Below are 23,333 nucleotides of genomic sequence, written 5' to 3' on the forward strand. Positions count from 1 at the left end.
TAATTATGGGTATTCAGTGTTCATTGAGAGCTTTCAAATGACTACCACTTAACATGGTTCAGTAAACGTGATTCAAGGAAATTCTCCACTCATCCCCACATTCCACAGTCTTACACAGACAGACCACATTCACAAAATGCAAACCTTATTACATAAACATAAGTCAACCACTAGCTACAGTGTACACAGTGGGACCACACATAAAGAGGAATTTCGCCCCTTTTAGCCTTGTTTCCCAGTAAACATAATCATTGCTCAGATCCTCCCCCTTTTCAGAGAGGTGTCACATTCCACCCCTTTCACAGTACACAAAGCAATTTGGTAGAATGTCATTGAAAGGTCATAATTAGTGAAAGGTCACCTCCAATAGTACTGCCACATGTCCATCCATACATGCATGGATAAATAATTACACCATACTGTAGTTTAAAATACAATGACAAATGAAACCTCTCAGCCCATGCCAACTCAGCTAGCATATGGTTGCTCAATATTGACCTCCCTCCACCAAAGGTCTAATACATTGCTACAAGTCATCAACCATCTTTACCTGCACTTCCAGAGTTGAGCCAGCCTCCAGCTCATCAGTGTATGCATGGACTAACACACTAGAGCAATATCAGCAATCCCATCAAACTGCAATCTGAAGGTGTACTCCATGCAGTGTATAGTTGCCCTCATGCAGGGGTAGGCTGTAGAGTGGTCCCAGCTGGCAGTCCATCCACCAATATCACGTTGATACTGCCCTTGTCATGAGTACACCAGTACAGCCTCTGGACCATAGATGAGAGGAGGGAAGTTAGCTGTATAGGTAAAGTTGACATGCAGTTAGCAATTGCAATAAGTATATACCCAAGTGGACTAAGTGGTGGTTTTAGAGGGCAGTACCTTGACCTTGTAAAAGCCCTTATACCTGCACATACTCTTTCCTCAGATCAGGACATGAATTCTTGTGTACCATTGGGTACATTGCTAAACCTCACATGAACAATCTCCTATAACTGAGATAAGCTAATTGCAAACCACTGTACTATACACGTCAGTTAGTATACACGTACTTGTATTATAGCCCACAATAACTATACGTATCTTCACAGCCCAACACTGAGTATACACTCTACGTGTATGGAACACATAACGAACATGCAAGCCTCTTATCAAACTTTATATTTCTCACAAGTTATGATGCAGGATGATGCTGCCCACCCGGGGTACCTGTGTAGGGCTGAGGAATTGATAGACACAATAAAGACAATAGACTACCATCATGCATGCAGGTACACTACCACCCACTCCACTCATCACACACCACCCACTACATTAGTATGAGTACGCAATGGGGGACCATACATTACAACAAAGGGAGCTAGAGAGCTAGTCCATAGATAAAGTATCTGGGTCCACTCAATAAGACCTGACACTACTCACCCTAGCATTGTCCAGCTCCCTCTGCAGACTAGCCACCATATCCACCAACATTAATCAGGACTGCAATGCATGATCCTCCATCGTTCGCGCTCTAGCCTCGAGACCAGCCGTTTGTTATAAGGAAAGGTTGGTCTCGAGGCTACTCGCGCTCATGCCTGCCTTCTCTGATCTGAGGCTATGTGGTTAACAAGAAGCTGCAACTGAAGTGATCCCGTACCCAACAACAATGGTAAAGGGTCACTAAACTAGAAAGCTGAAATGAAATTTTGCCAAAAAAGTATAAAAATAGAAGGTGATGGTATATTATACATGTATGCACACACACACAGAACACAGAGCATTATAATAGTCAGTACTTATAGTCAACACAGAGTCAGTTCTTTACTTGACATTCTTGCATGCTTCTTTACTTGACATCAGTTCTTTATTCGTGCCTTTCAAGTAGCTCCAGTATCTGTATGAAAGCATGAGCACAGCACAATAAACTAGAGCCTTATAAGCAAAACATTGCAATAAAACACTGTGTGCAATGAAAATAGGGATCAGATTTATGAATATTCCAGTAATAATCTGTTTAAAAACATGAGTGCATGATTTAGGAGCCCTCAGGGCTAGTAGAACCATCAAGTACTTAGAATACTGTATACTATTATGGCATGGCACAACTGCATGACGAGCAAGCTCACAAAGTTAATAGTCAAAGGGATGATTCACTAGGTAACTCACTGGTATGCTCCACACAGGCCTTGTGAATGCTGCGAACTGCCTCTCCGTCCTCAATCTCTGAGGCAATTTCCACTAATCGACCGTAAGTAGCTGTTGAATTCAATGGATTGAATTGGAGAATATTTTTACTCTTCCACTTCTTTAGAGCAGCGAGGAATTTCCCTGGAATACCAACAAATGTGTGATCGATAGCACCAATCTCAGCATCACTGAGGCCCAGCCTGTGCTTGTATCTGTCATAGCCAGCAATCTCGGTAGACAACTGGAGAAGAGCATCATCCCAGCACTCACTACTCAACCGAGGGGCAGTCGCTGTCACTATCGTCTTATGTGGTTGAACTGTACAGATCAAAATACATTACATTATTTCCAATGACATTGCAACGGCACGTAGTACGTGGCAATACTCTGAAATGTACACCAAATACTTGATCACTGTCACATGAGACCCCATACACAATACAACTGTCAAGGCTATAATTGAAGATTGCTTCAATTTAGATTGCTATACTTGTACAATAATGATGTCGTGAATAATTATAGTGATCACATTAATTCCCAAGTTGTTCCCTTAATTAGCTTATTACCAGATTTAATTAATCTCACTTTTCATTGGCTAACTAGAGCTATGTGTATAGAGGACTTCTGCCAACCAACCTGAAATCCTCTGTACATGTATATGTAGAGAAGTACATTTGTATCCTCAAGCAAACTATAGTTTGGGCAGAATATTGGCAGTACATGGAATGCTGTGGTGAACCCATACAAATGTTATTATTGCTTTCACTTCATTTGAAATGCAAACCTTAATTATTAAAGTCACCACTAGCTATTTGCATTGTCCTAATACAAATCTATTTTGTAGCTCTTTATCAAAATAATTATGTGTTTAAATTAGCGATAAGTCAACCACTAGCTACAGTGCACACAGTGGGACCACACCATAGGCTCTGTACACTAGCTACAGTGCACACAGTGGGACCACACTATAGGCTCTGTACACTAGCTACAGTGCACACAGTGGGACCACACTATAGGCTCTGTACACTATAGCTACAGTGTACACAGTGGGACCACACTATAGGCTCTGTACACTAGCTACAGTGCACACAGTGAGACCACACTATAGGCTCTGTACACTAGTCTACAGTGCACACAGTGGGACCACACTATAGGCTCTGTACACCAGCTACAGTGCACACAGTGGGACCACACTATAGGCTCCGTACACCAGCTACAGTGCACACAGTGGGACCACACTATAGGCTCCGTACACCAGCTACAGTGCACACAGTGGGACCACACCATAGGCTCTGTACACTAGCTACAGTGCACACAGTGGGACCACACTATAGGCTCTGTACACTAGCTACAGTGCACACAGTGGGACCACACTATAGGCTCCGTACACCAGCTACAGTGCACACAGTGGGACCACACTATAGGCTCCGTACACTAGCTACAGTGCACACAGTGGGACCACACTATAGGCTCCGTACACTAGCTACAGTGCACACAGTGAGACCACACTATAGGCTCTGTACACTAGTCTACAGTGCACACAGTGGGACCACACTATAGGCTCTGTACACCAGCTACAGTGCACACAGTGGGACCACACTATAGGCTCTGTACACCAGCTACAGTGCACACAGTGGGACCACACTATAGGCTCTGTACACCAGCTACAGTGCACACAGTGGGACCACACTATAGGCTCTGTACACCAGCTACAGTGCACACAGTGGGACCACACTATAGGCTCTATACACCAGCTACAGTGCACACAGTGGGACCACACTATAGGCTCTGTACACTAGTCTACACACTGCATGTCAATTAGAGTAGCATTTCTGCAAACAAGGTGAAAATGGTTTTTAGTGGAACAGCTGTCTACCCCTGGGCCCATACACGCAGACATTCTACTTTCAAAGGACTATAGAATATTTGCATATACACAAATTGGAATTCCATGTAGTGGGACAAGACAACAGTCTGGCTAGGCTACCGATCAAAATTATCTCCGTAAAAATACAATTATTGGGGTCACAGATGTCACAGCTGAGTGGAGAGTGGAGTGGGAGGGCTAGCTGGATGAATGTGAGGGATGATGGGATCATTGTGACAGGGCAATGGACCGCTATTAAACCCTAGTTATCAGTCAACAGCTGGAGCTTTATTTCCTACAATGCATAGCGGGAAATTTTTGCTGGTGCAATTTGGCTCCAGAGCCCTCAGCAGAAAGTTACGTGGGTTCTAATATTCGCGGTTCAATGCCAGGAAACCACACCCACCAATAGCATTGCATGTGAAATACCGGTGCATGGGAGTTTATCCCAGTTTTAAATGCTCTGCCCTCGAAAAACGACGAAAATTTCCCGCTATACGGTACTTGTTATCAATACCCCATTTTTAATAATACATGTGCAATGTATGCTAGCTGTGACAGGGCAATGGACCGCTACTAAACCCCAGTGATCAGTCAACAGCTGGAGCTTAATTAATAATAATTATTATAATGAAGTTGATTGTTTCCCAGATGCTTGTTATCAATAATTATCCCGTCTTTGCTATATACAAAAGTACAGCTAGCATACATGTACATGTACATGTAGGTCCTAGGTGTGTTTTTTTACGTCAAAATCAGTACAGCTTAATTGCTTTTTTAGTATTTATTTGTATGCTAGCTGTACGTTTGGATCGACGTCAAATGATATTTCGGTCTCCCTTATTCCATTAAATAATATGTGAAAAATTGATTAACTATTATAGTGTGGGAAGTAGGGAGGAGGCACAGTGTACTATAATAATGCTTTTCTAACTCCCTAAAAATTCTATTCACAAATTTTGAGACAGTTTGCTCAATATAATCTCAAAAGCCCAATGCTATGTCAACAGTTTATAACAAGAGAGCACAGTTAGCATACAAACAGCGTCAAATACAACAAATACAAGTTTTGCTGTTTTGGATGCTTCCATTAGAGGGAGTGTTAGCAAACGTGCTGTACAAAGTTCATTCTAATCTTCACTGTCAGCTTTGAATCTGAGGCCTCAATTCACTTATTAGTTCTACTGCACGCTATAGCTGTACCTTAATTTGTAATTATTTCCCCCCCCCCACACACACACACACATACACAGCACACCCACACCCCACATACACACACCCCACACACACACACCCCACACAGCAGCCTGTACCTTTGGGTCAACGTTAATAATCTTTCTGTCTCGTTTATTCTTAAACAGCAGACCTGAGGCGTTGTCTGCAATCACCTGTGTGTGCGTGCGTGAGGGGTGTGTGTGTGCCTGTTATATCAAACAAATACAAACAAAGTGTCCGTGTACAATAATCATGTCAACTAATTATGTACGACGAGACCAAAGGGAGCAACTGTATAATTGAGTAGTGCTATGGCGCCCTACAGACTAGGAGGGCACTCACTAACTGTAGTGTTCCAAACACACGTTATAGGCTATCAAACTTTGCTGTGAAAATAAATTATGTTCTGAAAAAACACACACTTTAATTATTATAGCCCCACGCTTTCTTTTACAATTTGTGCTCGTTGATCTAAGTTATAGTTAGAACATGGGCATGAGGTATCTATGTGTTATAGTGTCCCAAAGCTCGAGGGCTTCTATTTAAACCTATTGGCTACTAGAAATGCACTAGCTTAGCAACAGTCAACCTATATAAACAGCCAACCTAGCAACTGCATCATTATTCTTTTGAAAACTAATATCTAAAGTTGCATGACATCTCTGTGTCTCTACTAAATCTGTGGTCTCTATTCAAGTCAACCCTGTTCCTCCACCTCAGTTTGATGGACAAAATTATAGTCCTAGCTCCACCCACAAAACGAAAACATCCAGCTCCTCCCCCAGTTTTGCAGCAAACAAGCCCAGCACACTTCCCAAGAAACGAGCGACTCGTACTACTCTCACAAAGCGAAAGGAAGACACCTATAAGCTATAATTTGCAGCAAACAAGCCCAGCAAACGAGCGGCTCCTACTCTTGAACAAAGCGAAAGGAACTTTAGGAGAAGAAGCCAAACCTAGAATCTCAGCACTTCCATACATCCAGCTCCTCCCCCATGCAGCCTTGCAGCAAAAAAGCACAGCACACTGCCCAAAAAACGAGCGTCTCCTACTGCTTTCGAACAAAGCCAAAAAAAGAAACTAGAGCTTCTCTCTTTCATTCTAGTTCTGTTATTATAATTACTAGACAAAGCATCTACATGTAGCTACAATAATTTTTACATGTGTATCTTCTTGTAAATCACAATACAATGTTGTAGTTTGTAGCCCAGAGCAATCTATAGTACTAGTACTATAGCTCATAGTTCCCTGCTAAATACACTCAAATGGAATCTAAGGACACCATAATATTATTGTAGCACTACCAAACAGCTACTAATAAAATAATTAGCTTTTTGAAATTGGACGTTCCCAACACAAGTTATAGCCCTTCAAAGAAAAACTACGAAAACATGACGACATGTAATTAATACATATTTTGGCAACCACCTCTTATATATTATACCCACGTACTTCATATTTCTCACACGTACCTGATAATTAGGAGTGGAGTTGGACGAGGAGAAGTTAGTGTCCCAGTTATATAAGCTCAAGTCACTGTGTCTAGGGAGCAGCTTCTTCCGTGACGAGAATATGGGATCAAAATCATCCACCTACAATTATCATGTACATGTATAATACCACACACCATTCAAGTTATTGCCAATCAAAGATAGCTTCTGAAATATTAATGCCTCGTATAATTATTTCATTACATCACCTTTCCCCTGAGCTCAATGTCTGGTTCTAGACTGAGTGTTAGTAGTCGCTGGTCAATATTCTGTTCAGTGCTGGATACCCGACCACTGATAAATGTACGAGGAAAATAAATAAGACATTATTTTATAGAGATGATTGATACTAGGTGCAGAATATAATGGCTGGTAGATCCACACACCTTTCTGTACAGGATGCTGTACTCGTGGTAGCTCTTTATGACAGGAGAGACTTGTGTTGTTGAGGTAGACGGTTAGTAATACAGTGTAGCAGCGCCGTGCTTGCGAGATTCAAGTAGCGCTAGTGCAAGTACCCCATTGTACCACATGGCCAGTGGGTAAGGATCGCCAAACAAACACCTCAATTATAAATAATTAGAATAAGATGCTGATCCCTTTTATATACAAGGAACAAAGGAACAATGCTTGAACATGTCACAGTACTCATACTTTATAATAATGGCTATATACATTGTTAGCACAGAATCAGTCAGTTCTTTACTTAATTCTTGCATGTATGCTTCTTTATGCTTCTTTACTTTATTCGTCCCCTTCAAGCTATGCAATAAAAAAAGTATATATCAGTATAATGGATCATAATAATACATTAGTACAAACGTACCTTGTCAGGTTCTCATGATCAATTGGTGGCACTATGAGCAACTGCAGTTGCTGTCCTCACATACTTGTCTTCAATTTCCTCAGCTACATCGTTACGCTCAACAGTCGGACTCCTTAGACATTCACATATGTAAGGCCATGTCATCGGGTGCTCTGGATCAGTGACTTCAAGACGCTTGGTTACCATCTTCATTAGGCGGCGTTGGTTATGGCGGTATGCATCTTCAATGTCTTCCAAGTCGGTAATCTTCATTCCGAGAGCCAGTCCCAAGTTGAACCAATCTTTGCTTGCACTTCTCAGCTTCTCACAAATTGTTAGAATATCATCTCCAGTCAGAACAATGGACGACCATTGTGCAATTTCTACTGTTTGGTTTCTGCTAGTAGGCTCCTCTTGTGACGATCCTACACACACACACACAAGATTAGTACATATTGCATTGAAAATGGCTAGTTTTATGACTGTAAGCAAAACTGTTCTAAAAATGCACAAATAATTATAAGCAACACAACATGATAGGGAATGGGTAGGAATCAAGATAATGTATTTTTCTTGGAGACTTTCGAATAGCAATCCGATGATGAATTACGATATGATAGAACTTTGTTTAATGCAATGGTAAAATGCTCTTACCGATACTGTTTCTCAGGCAGTGGTACACGGTGAAGAAATTCTTCTGGTCCTTGGAGATCTCACAACTGATAAAGCCTTTGAAGTGACTATTTGACGAGGCCCTGAATTCCAATTTGTGTTCATCACCGTTAATTTCAGGTATTCTTTTGCTCCACTCAAAGGAGAGACTTTTGTCCCTCAAGTCTCGGTTAGAGGCAAAGGGTAAGGCCCGCAGAAAAACATCCTCTCCCAGGCTGACTTCCTGTACACACACGGAAAAAAACAATTGGTTAATACGAAGAAAACATCTTGTAAATGGAGGCATGCACACAACAATAATTATAGACTAACTTTTGCAAACCAGCATTCTTGGTGAGGGCTCAGAGAGACTCTGTGTGTGCAGCTAAAGCAGGGATCAACTCCTGTTGTGAGGAGGCAAAGCTTGGAACCATCTTCATGTTTGCCGCAGTAGCAGTCGAAGGCAATAATCGGAGAGAGTAGTGGACTAATATCCTTCATCACCAACAGGAGGGTTGAGAGGACGTAGGAACAAAGCTCGTGCATCGTATGGTCCTTGCATTTTCGAATAATTCGTATTTCGTAGCTATCAACCTGAGAAATCAGGGTAACAAAATGCTTGGCAGATTCGTCAATGTGAAAGGAGACGAGGTTTCTCTTTACTGGAGAATCAGTGGCAAGTTTCCAAGTCATGCCCAGAATGCCTTTGCCTTTACTCCCCCTTGAGACCAAATCACTGATCATGGCACAGAATATTCCAGTGGGAACGTATTGGGGGTCAAATGTGATCTTGATTGGAGAGGGTGTATCAATGCCAGTGGTGGGTGGTTTCGTTAGTTCCTCGGGAGATGCACACTTGAGAATGGCAGGGATGAAATACGTCGTTTCGATTTTTTCTGTGGTATGGCCTTCCTTCACCACTGCTGTGATTTTGGCCAAAAGATGGGAATGCTCGAGCAGTATGAGCAGCTTCTCAACAGGAATCAACTGGTCTTTCTTCACACCCTGGTTTTCTTCCGAATGGCATCGAGTGATTGTTTTCAGTGAGAATTGCCCCTTGAGTATCCAATTCTTTCTCTCAGCTTCCTTGAAGTGAATACTGCTCATTTCAGAATGGAGCTCCAGCAGCGGATTGACAACGAGAACACTGAGGCTGTTGAATACCACTTGGGGGTTGCAAATGACAAAGTTCCCAAACCATTTGTCCTTGATCTCTGGATGATAGATTAAAGCTCCAACGTACCGATCCAGGTACCAAACGGTGAATCGAACCTCCTCCTCTCTCATCTTTAACCCCTCGGTACCGATACGAATACATTCTTCCATAGACACAATGTCATACTCTTTTCTCAGTACAACTCCAAACAAAAGCTGTTGTGGGCGAATGCGAAGCTTGGCATCTTTGAAATAGCTACTGAATAAGCCATGAAGATGTTCACGAAGAGGTTCCATATCAGAATCAGTGCCTTCGTAGTTGTCCACTGCTATGAACCTCTTGTCCTTTGGGTTAGAAAGTAAATCCTCAAACTTGCTGGTAATCGTGCTCACAGCTTCGTTTTTCTCCGTCAACTTTTGCTCTAACCGGTCTTGGACACATTTATTGAAAGGGTCTGAGTTGAGGTTTTGGCTGATTGTTTGCTCAATGGCAGCCGTGTCTTCTGCACTGACGTTAGCTTGCTTATCACTCTTCTTTTGAGTCAAAATATCCCGAATTGCTTTCTTTTGTTCGTGTTCTTCTAGGCTCTTGCTGGCAGTGGTACTATCGCTCTTGCAGACAGCTTTTGTGGAGGTACTATATTTCTCGTATAGAAGATCGACTTTGATTTGCATTGCCAGTTCATCCTTGAAAGTACCTATGAGGGTAGCAACAGGCTTAGTAGAGCCTAGGTTGCCCAGTTTACTACACTGCTCTCTGTCAATATCCGAGTCAATCTTAGTATGATGGTTGATACCTGAGAGGATTTGAGAGAGTGTTTCTCTGTTTGTGTAAGTTGAATCGTACGGTGTGATCTTGTCCTTTCCTCGTTCGTAGGAGACTTGACACATGTCATCGAGGTCTTTGTCCAGTCGAAAGAATACCAGAAAAATCCCTGCGCCTTTGCTTAGAAAAGGAAACATCTCCACAAATCCAGGCTGCCCACCTATATCGACCAGATTGAGTAGGACTTTGTTCAGCAGCTCTTTAGTGTACTCTCCTGAACCCACAATACTCCGAAGTCTCGACACAACCTTTTCAACATCTACAGTGGTCACTTTCCCGACCTTTTTCGGTGGTTCTGGTGTTTGCCCAGGTGTTGGTGATACCGTTTCTTTGGGTGCAGTAGCAGCTTCATCGATCTTGAGTTGAGTTTGCTTCTTTGGGTCAGTGGTTTCTTTTGTGGGCTGTTCCTTAGGTGGACTGACAGTGCTGTCTTCAATAGGTTCACAGGACATAAGGTAAGAGAAGATGAACTGTGTTTCTTCCTCTAGGCTTGAAGATGCTTTGAATTCAAGCTTTGTTCCAGATTTGTCAACAAAGGCCAATACTTGTTCACACTCGGCTAGTAATGTACTGCAGCGTTTCCTTTGATCTTCGGGCAGCAAAGACAGGTTAGTAATGGATCCAACAAGCCGCTGTCGAGTGGTCGTTTTTCCAAGACCCGAGGGACCAATGAAGTGCGTCTTGAGATAATGTAGCTCTATAGTGCCACTTGTGTCGGCCATCAGCTCATCCAGTTTTTTCAAGTAGGTTCGGTTTTGAATATTGACTGTAAAAGAGCAAACAATTGGTCATACGTAATTATTTATTAAAGCAAAGTACTTAATTTCAGTAAATTGAGGTATATAAATTGTAACATTAGATAAACGGTACTAACTACAATTGTGTTCAATGGTTCGGGAGCTGAATTTAGTAGTTCCAATTTTATGATTTTCTGAACAAGACATCTCCACTGGCAAGTTTATGGTGAATGGTTGTCTATTTGGTGATACGTATAATTATATAGTAGCCATCATAAGTTTCCGTTTCGTTTTTAAAGCTGGCATAACAACACAACAGCAACGCAAGGCAACTTATTACAAATTTATACGACGTTAGAGCATAATTATACATTGTTAATGTAGCGTATGATACTATAAACGAGGCTATTTATTAAACCTACCCAGTTGCTATGATACAGACCCCAAGTGGGGAATATGATACTTTGTTGCATTTTGAGTGGGCAGATCAAAGGAAACACTGTGCCAAAATCTGCCATATGGCACAGGTCAAGCCTTGAACTGTGCCACTATCAGTATCTAGATACTGGCATAGTATGGCTGAAGTTACCTAAAGCCCACCATATGGCACAGGTCAAGCCACAGGTCAAGCCTTGAACTGTGCCACTATCTAGATACTGGCATAGTATGGCTGAAGTTACCTAAAGCCCACCATATGGCACAGGTCAAGCCACAGGTCAAGCCTTGAACTGTGCCACTATCTAGATACTGGCATAGTATGGCTGAAGTTACCTATAGCCCACCCTCCACCCAGTAACCTGAAACGGTCCCTTTTATAGTATAACACTGTTAAACAGATTCAGTGGTATACAGGCAGAAAACATTTTTCATGCGTCTGGAGCATTCCACAGCCACCACAAGTAGTTGAAACTAGTTGTCCTATAAAAGGAGTGATGTGTACATGGAAAGGAATGCACAAGGAATGCAACAAATCAGTTATTACACAGCTCACTCGTGCGCGCACATGGGATATATTGGCTCAGTAGTGCCTTTGCCCTCGAGGCCTGCGGCCCTAGGGACTAAGTCACTATTCTACTCTATCTATGTACGAAATCTTGAATCTTGGAGAATTCTGACAAGTCATCTGTTTAGGTAATGTTAAATTCGTACGGAATGACCCACAGGGAATGTCCCTTTAATCATTAGCGAGGTTTTACAATAAATCACTTAAACGTTGCAATCTGATGAATTGCACAATTTCAGCAGTTGGAACGAACTATAACATAGACATACACTGCCCTAGCTCAGTGTATTTACTGCATGTTCTTAGGTGCTCTAGTACATATCAATGCTTGCATCCTTCCTTGTTGAGGTTGCTGAGGAAGATATCCCATGTGTTGTACTTGAACTCTTCATCACTTGTAGCGATACTCTGATTTAACCACACCCATTATATAATAATAATATATGTTATCATAAAAAATTAATGTAGACACTATAGCTACATGTTGTCTGGAATCTCCTCGCCCGGCTTTAGAGACATCTCAATTTAGGTTGCTAGGCAACCAAAACACATTCAATATGAAACCTTAATGAATAAAATTAATTATAATTAGCGTGCAGTGAAAATTAATCTGACGGCAAAAATTAATGATTAATAAGCTCAAAAACAGTCCGTACTCCATGCAGTCATCGACTATGGTGAATCAGAGGGTCAAGTATGGTAACATGACTATAGTGTATAGCATATTCCTGACAACCCATGCAGGGTGTATGCACACACACACTACCATATACACATTGCTGTGCATGCGTGCCGAGGCATAATCAGTCCATGCATGCATGGGCGCACAGTAAGATCATGATAAAATGAGTATTATTATAACGTGCAGTATAGCAGTCAATATAAAGTACCTGTTCCATTTACGTAGTACGTCCGTAGTACGCTGGTAATAAACGCTAAAAAAATATACGCTCAAGATACACTGTAATTTATACACTGTTACGTTTTTTTTCTTATTCAACTGTTGTTACATTATTCACATTCGGCTATACCCATGCAGCTCTGCACGCAGCTAGCTATTATGAACTTTTGCAGCAGTTACCTGTTGGATAATTATTACAGCTAGCTATAGCTCTGACCTTGTAGAACAGAGATAGGACTCATAATTATAGAGCTGCAGACATCCTGTTTGATGAGAAAGTTGAAAAACTTTGGTGCGTTTTATGTCTTTTGTTGCAGATGCTTACAGCTAGACATAACATAGCTAAGTAACTAGTCAGCTACGACACACGAGTCGACTAGGATTGTCTCTTAAAAACTTTGGTACGTTTTATGTCTTTGTTGTAGATACTTACAGTTAGACATAACATAACTAAGTAACTAGTCAGCTATAACACACGAGATGACTAGGATTGTCTCTTTGTTTGTTTTCTAACACTTTTCTGCGAAAAGTATTTGCTTGCAACGTGCAACGGTAAATATAATACGGTGTGAAAACGGAAATGTTATAAACGTGTACTACGAACCTACTACAGACTTACTACACGTAAACGGAACGGGTACTTTATATTGACCACTATTGTATGTGTATAAAGAGAAGAGGGCATGCAACTCACTAAAAGTGTGAGGCTGTATCAATTTACACATGAACGGCAGGTCTAAAAATAGCGACAGTATGAATTATTTTGGCTGAGTCTGAGCAGCACGCCCACTTCTCTTAATAATTAAGGAATTATTACTCACTTGGGTTAGGGCCTTCCTTTGACGTGGAAGGATGTTTGGAACCATTTGGAGTATCTGAGGTGTAACAGTAAGAAGTCATATGTACAACACAGTATAAAAAGTGATTCGAAAGGTCTTCGTTCTACAGTAGATGGGTAGGCACATGATCATTGTTGGGCTATAATAGAGTCTCCTACCAGTTGTTTCTGGTTGTTCATTGCCAGCACTGGGTGTCTGTTGACCAGAGAGAGGGTCAGAGGTCACTGGAGGAGAATGAGACAATTGTCTGACAGTCAGTACATAAAAACCAACTCCAATGACTATAGGCTGTACACTGAAAAAAGGTCAGAATCACTTGAGACATAATCTTATGCCAATAACAATGCTGATAAAAAATCTCAACTGCTGTAGGAAAGGCAATGAATAACATTCGTCATTAAGACCGTAATTATTAGACTATTGCTCCTGCGTCCTCTGGGTGAGGATTAAAACATGTTTAGCTGACTCAGCATTAATAAACCTAACATGGTAGGGGAGTAGATGCTCAGTGTATAGCATAATACTAATCACATAGGATATGTAACACCAAGAGTTCATTAGGAAGAGTACGCAACTCCACTTAAAACCATAGTAGGCGTTCCTTCAGTCCTACGTCGCAACCACATGCTGTTGTATAAACTGTGAAATCAAATTTCAATGAATAACATAGTGATGATTATCACTAATGTTATTCATTTACAACTGGGGTAGAAAGGCAATGAATAACAGTGTTACTAATTTTATTCATTGCCTTTCCTACTTGTTGCGGTTACAACAGCCAGTATCTGTGACGTAGGAGTGGAGGAATGCTTTTTGTACACAGTCTATTGGAGTTGCGTAATGAACTCTTGGTAACACTCAATGACATGGTTACTAGAGATTTATGGCAACGTAATGTTTAGGCAAGTAAACCACTTTACCCTAGCTTGGCTATAGGAACATGTTAGACTAGTGCGTAATTGAATGCCAAATTAATGTTAGAGCAAATGTTACAGGGTGGGGGAAAGTGAACCAGGGGGATATCCCTAACATTATGGGGGGGGGGGGTAAATTGATCCACTTTCCTCCCCATGCACTGTATGCCTTAGCCTGGTATTACTCACTTGATGAGGTCTTGTCAACAATTGAATTAGAAAGAAGTTGTTCGGAACCATTTCGAGTATCTGAGTGTGACAGTAACAATTAATAATTATGTCATCTAACACATAAAGTATATACAACTGCAATAGAACCTCTCCAATCTACGTAACAGTATAGACACACGCACGCACGCACGCACGCACGCACACACACACACACACACACACACACACACACACACACACACACACACACACACACACACACACACACACACACACACACACACGGTCATGCTGTGGTTTGTGCTGATTTCCTAACAGTTTACGTATTAGTTAGACCATGTGTAGCAGGTTTCTTAGCTGGTAGTAAAGCTGAGGGAGTGTAGTGACTTGCAGAAGCCACTAATCACTCCAGGGTTACTATCCAGCTAAGAAGCCGTACTACACATGGTCTATCTCATGGTCTATCTCCCTTAGAAAATGCATTGTTGTGGGTACTAGTTAGAGCCCTGCTAGCAGGTCACTAACTCAGATAGTGACCTGCTAGCAGGTTTCTTAGTTGGATAGACACTTCATTAGCAGTGGCAACTTCAAAGTTTGAATATGCAATTTTTTTCTAAACAGTGCTAAAGTCATAATGTTGTCAACCATTTTCTAACCCTAAGCTTCATACATATACAATTGTATACCATTGGATTCCTTGTTAAAAGCGCTTCTTATCTGCATGCTGTAGGCTACAACCAGCTAAAAGTTAACCATGTAAAAGTCCCTGGCATACTTGTCAACCATAAATGAAGCCATAATTGATCACATAACTTCCGGGCAACGCAAATAGACTTTAGTGATGTATTATAGGACAAGAAGTAGAATGGAATGTGCGTGGGAGTTGTCATTAATGAACTCCTGATTACCGTATAGCGGGTAATTTTCTTGGGTAAAAATTTGTTCAACTCAAGAAACGGTGGTTATCGTGAGTAAAAATTTCATTTTCTGCCTGCATTTCTATGTTCCGGTAAGCAATGCCTACGTTGTGGAGGTCAGCTTGCCCACGAAAATAACGAATACATTACCCCACGAAAATTACCTGCTATACGGTACGACGTTCCACATTCCACGCCAATATTATTGGGGGTCTACAAAACACATAATTGTACCACAACCATTTGTCCTACAAAAAAAACGAAGGTATCTATGAAACCGGCATGGCTTGCTCTATTGGTATACCAAATTTAAGCTTCATACACCACTGTTTGTGGAAATTAGGTATGGGATTTCTAGAGACACATACCTGCTTTAGGAGTGGAGGGTTGCAGAGACTGGAGATAATCAGCAACTTCAGTGTGACCCCAGTCTACTGCCACGTCAAGAGGAGTCCTGCCAAGAACATCAGTCACATCTGAACAGGTAAGGGACAGAGATCTTGTAGTAGTACTGACATCATTGACCATTACCATGCATGCACAATCAGCACAATCAGATACTTATCGAGTACAGGATGCCTATTATTATAATATTAGTATCGTGTATGTATTGTATTACAGTTACCATAATTATAATTATGACTACATGATGATACATACAGGTACACTGATTAATTCACGGGTTGTTTACATTTCCAATCAGAGGATCTAATGAAACGGTACCCACTACCGAAATGACTTACCAACATCAACCTTGAGTACCTCCACAAGGTATTTTACAACTTGTATACTTCCTCCCACACAAGCCCTGTGTAGTGGTGTTAGGTTTACCTTGTCCCTCACATCTGTATGTGGTGATATAACGTCAGTGTAGTGATGACATGCACACACAATGACAACATAACTAAAATGTATTATTGGTTTGTATAGTATTCAAAATGAAGTTAATTATGATAATAAATACACCATGCAGTATTAAGCTGCTGGTCAGTAATTATCCCAATTTAAATGAGAAATTACTTGAAAAAACATGTCTTATAATTATTATTACAATCTACATGTACATCAACACATGCATGTTTTGTAATCTAGGAAATTAAACAGTCTATAAAAACATTCTTGTTGTGCTCAATCCTTTAGCTATGAACAATACGCGACTGACACACACTTACCAATGCGACATGTCACCTCCTGTGCCAAGTACACCACAGTCTCCATATGTCCTCCATAACACGCATAGTGAAATGCAGTCAAGCCAGTTACTCTATCACCTTTCTCTATATCAGCTCCACCACTAACGAGTGCTCTAGTGATCTCCAGGTAGCCCGTGTAGCATGCTAGGTGTACTGGAGGGCAATTATAAAGCTTCTTAGTCCGCTCCTCACTCCAGTAGAGCTGGTGATTGGGGTTGGCCCCCTGTCCCAAAACGGACCTCACTTTGCTGACATCATCATTCTCTACAGCCTCATACAGATCCCTGGCCAGCTGCTCCTGAACACTGCATGTACAATAGTGTGTGCATGTGTGTGTGGGTATAGGTACATTTTGTAGGTAGGTGTGCGTGTGTGACATGCAACAACAAATTGCTTACGTGGGTGCATCTGGTTCAGTTTCCAGTCTCCTGTGTGATGTGTGTAGGTGTGTGTGTGTGTATGGTATGTGTGCATGTGTGTGTGGGTGGGTGTGTGTGTGGGACATGCAATTCAACAAATTGCTTACCTGGGTGTATCTGGCACAGTGTCCAGCCTCCTGTGTGCATGTGTGTGTGTGTGGGTGTGGGTGTGGGTGTGGGTGTGTCCATGTGTGTGTGTGTGTGTGTATGTGTGGGTGTATACAATGTACATTAATAAGCTCTTGTGAGCATTTATAAGCTCCACACTATATGGTGTCAATAAGGATTTAGTATAGAGGGGGAAATAAGGCGTGCTTTTGAAAAGTAACCAGAACATTTTTCTGAAAAAGGTCAACTGTTATTTCAATTATAAATTAAAGTGATTCCACCTCTGACTAATGGAATGATCCTCCCTCCATGCAATCACAAGGTGGCACTCTAGTCTACATGTTCACTCACCCTGAGTCTTCTCCAGTAGCCATCGAAGCTTTATTCAAACACTTGCCCCTTATTTCTCAGTGCAGTAAACATAACAAAGCAAAGTGCCACACCCTCTTTCTGGGGCCTTCCCCTACTAATTAAACTGATCTATTTTTAGATACACAATTATAATTATTTGAGTGGGTGTTGATAATGATTCACAGCCACCACACTATAAACAATAGCACATTAATGGTGGTGACCTAGGTAACTAGTAACTACACAGTTCTCTAGTGAGCAGCTCTTGAAATCCTCCAGCTCTTTGAAAGGACAGACATCCAGTTTAGCTCTCATATATACCTACAGTGGGAAAACAAGAGAGTCTCAAGTGGAATATTGTACTCTTGTGTGTGTGTGTGTGGGGGGGGAGTAGGTGGGTGGATATAAATATAAGGTGGGTGAATTTTTGTCCACCATTCGTGTTACTAGCTCAAACGAAATGCTCACTTAAATATACAGCCAACCTCAAAGTCTCCATTATAGACCTGTGCTAGCAGGCCACCCTCTATAATACAGCCGGCCTCAAAGTCTCTATAGCATGTGTTTGGACCTGTGTTAGCAGGCCACCCTCTATAATACAGCCAGGTTAATGGGCCTCAAAGTCTCCATAGCATGTGTTTGGACCTGTGTTAGCAGGCCACCCTCTATAATACAGCCAGGTTAATGGGCCTCAAAGTCTCCATACCATGTGTTTGGACCTGTGTTAGCATGCAGACCACCCTCTATAATACAGCCACTGTTGGTCTACCGACCACTATACATACACAGGGTAATACTAATAGTAAGGTACTCACAAAGACATTAGTGATATGGTTGGTGGTTCCTGTGATCCTGGACACCACCTCACACACTTGCCAGATACTGGGACGCAGCTCAGGGTCAGAGGTCAACAGGCAGCCTACAAGGGAGGGGGAGAATACACGTATCATTAGAGCAATACACTTAAGGATGGCAGAGTATCATAGCACCTGTAGCTAGTGTGTGTTCTTAAATAATTATAATTAGCTCTGAAAAAACAGGTCCAGTTCACAAAGAAAAAACCCCACTATTACAATAGTCTTAAACTAGATTTTATACGTATACCCAGTGGTACTGACTATAAGATGTGTGTGTGTGTGTGTGTGTGTGAGGGGATGGAGGGTGTGAGGGGGTGGAGGGTGTGTGTGTGTGTGTGTGTGTACATGTACCTCTCAAGTTATGCAGCTGGGTCTTGTGTGTAGGGAGAGTCTTCAGGAATGCTGTACTGAGCACTGACTATGGCTAGAGGGTTGTCACCAAATGGAGTATCCATGAAGCACAGCTTGAACAGTAGTACGCCCAGTGCCTGTGTGTGGGCAGGTGTGTGTTGTGTGAGGGTGTGATGATAATTATGGGTATTCAGTGTTCATTGAGAGCTTTCAAATGACTACCACTTAACATGGTTCAGTAAACGTGATTCAAGGAAATTCTCCACTCATCCCCACATTCCACAGTCTTACACAGACAGACCACATTCACAAAATGCAAACCTTATTACAAAAAACATAAGTCAACCACTAGCTACAGTGTACACAGTGGGGACCACACATAAAGAGGAATTTCGCCCCTTTTAGCCTTGTTTCCCAGTAAACATAATCATTGCTCAGATCCTCCCCCTTTTCAGAGAGGTGTCACATTCCACCCCTTTCACAGTACACAAAGCAATTTGGTTGAATGTCATTGAAAGGTCATAATTAGTGAAAGGTCACCTCCAATAGTACTGCCACATGTCCATCCATACATGCATGGATAAATAATTACACCATACTGTAGTTTAAAATACAATGACAAATGAAACCTCTCAGCCCATGCCAACTCAGCTAGCATATGGTTGCTCAATATTGACCTCCCTCCACCAAAGGTCTAATACATTGCTACAAGTCATCAACCATCTTTACCTGCACTTCCAGAGTTGAGCCAGCCTCCAGCTCATCAGTGTATGCATGGACTAACACACTAGAGCAATATCAGCAATCCCATCAAACTGCAGTCTGAAGGTGTACTCCATGCAGTGTATAGTTGCCCTCATGCAGGGGTAGGCTGTAGAGTGGTCCCAGCTGGCAGTCCATCCACCAATATCACATTGATACTGCCCTTGTCATGAGTACACCAGTACAGCCTCTGGACCATAGATGAGAGGAGGGAAGTTAGCTGTATAGGTAAAGTTGACATGCAGTTAGCAATTGCAATAAGTATATACCCAAGTGGACTAAGTGGTGGTTTTAGAGGGCAGTACCTTGACCTTGTATAAGCCCTTATACCTGCACATACTCTTTCCTCAGATCAGGACATGAATTCTTGTGTACCATTGGGTACATTGCTAAACCTCACATGAACAATCTCCTACAACTGAGATAAGCTAATTGCAAACCACATTAGTTATTATACACGTACTTGTATTATAGCCGACAATAACACACATAATTATACGTATCTTCACAGCCCAACACTGCGTATACACTCTACGTATATGGAACAGATAACGAACATGCAAGCCTCTTATCAAACTTTATATTTCTCACAAGTTATGATGCAGGATGATGCTGCCCACCCGGGGTACCTGTGTAGGGCTGAGGAATTGATGGACACAATAAAGACAATAGACTACCATCATGCACGCAGGTACACTACCACCCACTCCACTCATCACACACCACCCACTACATTAGTAATGTATGAGTACGCAATGGGGGACCATACATTACAACAAAGGGAGCTAGAGAGCTAGTCCATAGATAAAGTATCTGGGTCCACTCAATAAGACCTGACACTACTCACCCTAGCATTGTCCAGCTCCCTCTGCAGACTAGCCACCATATCCACCAACATTAATCAGGACTGCAATGCATGATCCTCCATCGTTCGCGCTCTAGCCTCGAGACCAGCCGTTTGTTATAAGGAAAGGTTGATCTCGAGGCTACTCGCGCTCATGCCTGCCTTCTCTGATCGAGGCTATGTGGTTAACAAGAAGCTGCAACTGAAGTGATCCCGTACCCAACAACAATGGTAAAGGGTCACTAAACTAGAAAGCTGAAATGAAATTTTGCCAAAAAACTATAAAAATAGAAGGTGATGGTATATATACATGTATACACACACACACAGAACACAGAACATTATAATAGTCAGTACTTATAGTCAACACAGAGTTAGTTCTTTACTTGACATTCTTGCATGCTTCTTTACTTGACATCAGTTCTTTATTCGTGCCTTTCAAGCAGCTCCAGTATCTGTATGAAAGCATGAGCACAGCACAATAAACTAGAGCCTTATAAGCAAAACATTGCAATAAAACACTGTGTGCAATGAAAATAGGGATCAGATTTATAATTATTCCAGTAATAATCTGTTTAAAAACATGAGTGCATGATTTAGGAGCCCTCAGGGCTAGTAGAACCATCAAGTACTTAGAATGCTGTATACTATTATTGCATGGCACAACTGCATGACGAGCAAGCTCACAAAGTTAATAAGGTAACTCACGTGTATCCTTGACACAGGCCTTGTGAATGCTGCGAACTGCCTCTCCGTCCTCAATCTCTGAGGCAATTTCCACTAATCGACCGTAAGTAGCTGTTGAATTCAATGGATTGAATTGGAGAATATTTTTACTCTTCCACTTCTTTAGAGCAGCGAGGAATTTCCCTGGAATACCAACAAATGTGTGATCGATAGCACCAATCTCAGCATCACTGAGGCCCAGCCTGTGCTTGTATCTGTCATATAGCCAGCAATCTCGGTAGACAACTGAGAAGAGCATCATCCGAGCACTCACTACTCAACTGAGCTGCAGTCGCTGTCACTATCGTCTTATGTGGTTGAACTGTACAGATCAAAATACATTACATTATTTCCAATGACTTGCAACGGCACGTAGTGGCAATACTCTGAAATGTACACCAAATACTTTATCACTGTCACATGAGACCCCATACACAAAACAACTGTCAAGGCTATAATTGAAGATTGCTTCAATTTAGATTGCTATACTTGTACAATAATGATGTCATGAATAATTATAGTGATCACATTAATTCCCAAGTTGTTCCCTTAATTAGCTTATTACCAAATGCATATGATTTAATTAGATCTCACTTTTCATTGGCTAACTAGAGCTATGTGTACAGAGGACTTCTGCCAACCAACCTGAAATCCTCTGTACATGTATATGTAGAGAAGTACATTTGTATCCTCAAGCAAACTATAGTTTGGGCAGAATATTGGCAGTACATGGAATGCTGTGGTGAACCCATACAAATGTTATTATTGCTTTCACTTCATTTGAAATGCAAACCTTAATTATTAAGTCACCACTAGCTATTTGCATTGTCCTAATACAAATCTATTTTGTAGCTCTTTATCAAAATAATGTGTTTAAATTAGCGATAAGTCAACCATTAGCTACAGTGCACACAGTGGGACCACACTATAGGCTCTGTACACTAGCTACAGTGCACACAGTGGGACCACACTATAGGCTCTGTACACTATAGCTACAGTGTACACAGTGGGACCACACTATAGGCTCTGTACACTAGCTACAGTGCACACAGTGAGACCACACTATAGGCTCTGTACACTAGTCTACAGTGCACACAGTGGGACCACACTATAGGCTCTGTACACTAGCTACAGTGTACACAGTGGGACCACACTATAGGCTCTGTACACTAGCTACAGTGCACACAGTGGGACCACACTATAGGCTCTGTACACTAGCTACAGTGCACACAGTGGGACCACACTATAGGCTCTGTACACTAGCTACAGTGCACACAGTGGGACCACACTATAGGCTCTGTACACTAGCTACAGTGCATACAGTGGGACCACACTATATAGGCTCTGTACACTAGCTACAGTGCACACAGTGGGACCACACTATAGGCTCTGTATGTACTAGCTACAGTGTACACAGTGGGACCACACTATAGGCTCTATACACCAGCTACAGTGCACACAGTGGGACCATACTATAGGCTCCGTACACCAGCTACAGTGCACACAGTGGGACCACACTATAGGCTCCGTACACTAGCTACAGTGCACACAGTGGGACCACACTATAGGCTCTGTACACTAGCTACAGTACACACAGTGAGACCACACTACTATAGGCTCTGTACACTAGCTACAGTGCACACAGTGGGACCACACTATAAGCTCTGTACACAAGCTACAGGGTACACAGTGGGACCACACTATAGGCTCTGTACACTAGCTACAGTGCACACAGTGGAACCACACTACTATAGGCTCTGTACACTAGCTACAGTGCACACAGTGGGACCATACTATATAGGCTCTGTACACTAGCTACAGTGCACACAGTGGGACCACACTATAGGCTCTGTACACTAGCTACAGTGCACACAGTGGGACCACACTATAGGCTCTGTATGTACTAGCTACAGTGTACACAGTGGGACCACACTATAGGCTCTATACACCAGCTACAGTGCACACAGTGGGACCACACTATAGGCTCTGTACACTAGCTACAGTGCATACAGTGGGACCACACTATATAGGCTCTGTACACTAGCTACAGTGCACA

At 41.9% G+C, this 23,333-nt stretch overlaps 2 protein-coding genes across 3 annotated transcripts in view; both read right to left on the reverse strand.

Annotated features, from left to right (window-relative positions):
* Positions 1 to 17,445, reverse strand: part of LOC135352095 (uncharacterized) — a 32,178-nt gene extending 14,733 nt beyond the window's left edge. For both annotated transcript variants that reach the window (XM_064551271.1, XM_064551263.1), the window contains exons 1-6: positions 17,258 to 17,445; positions 16,839 to 17,164; positions 16,410 to 16,511; positions 16,035 to 16,142; positions 14,768 to 14,827; positions 13,823 to 13,888 (exon numbers count right to left, since the gene is read on the reverse strand). In XM_064551271.1, coding sequence (XP_064407341.1) covers positions 13,823 to 13,888; positions 14,768 to 14,827; positions 16,035 to 16,142; positions 16,410 to 16,511; positions 16,839 to 17,164; positions 17,258 to 17,364 — 769 coding nt within the window. In that variant the 5' untranslated portion in view covers positions 17,365 to 17,445. The remainder of the gene's footprint in view (positions 1 to 13,822; positions 13,889 to 14,767; positions 14,828 to 16,034; positions 16,143 to 16,409; positions 16,512 to 16,838; positions 17,165 to 17,257) is intronic.
* LOC135352254 (uncharacterized) overlaps positions 7,313 to 23,333 on the reverse strand; it is a 51,895-nt gene continuing 35,874 nt past the window's right edge. The window contains exons 8-11 of the mRNA XM_064551441.1: positions 8,537 to 10,950; positions 8,207 to 8,447; positions 7,574 to 7,977; positions 7,313 to 7,509 (exon numbers count right to left, since the gene is read on the reverse strand). Coding sequence (XP_064407511.1) covers positions 7,592 to 7,977; positions 8,207 to 8,447; positions 8,537 to 10,950 — 3,041 coding nt within the window. The 3' untranslated portion in view covers positions 7,313 to 7,509; positions 7,574 to 7,591. The remainder of the gene's footprint in view (positions 7,510 to 7,573; positions 7,978 to 8,206; positions 8,448 to 8,536; positions 10,951 to 23,333) is intronic.

The sequence above is a fragment of the Halichondria panicea genome, chromosome 1, assembly GCF_963675165.1.
Source record: "Halichondria panicea chromosome 1, odHalPani1.1, whole genome shotgun sequence".
NCBI classification, from domain to species: Eukaryota; Metazoa; Porifera; class Demospongiae; order Suberitida; family Halichondriidae; genus Halichondria; species Halichondria panicea.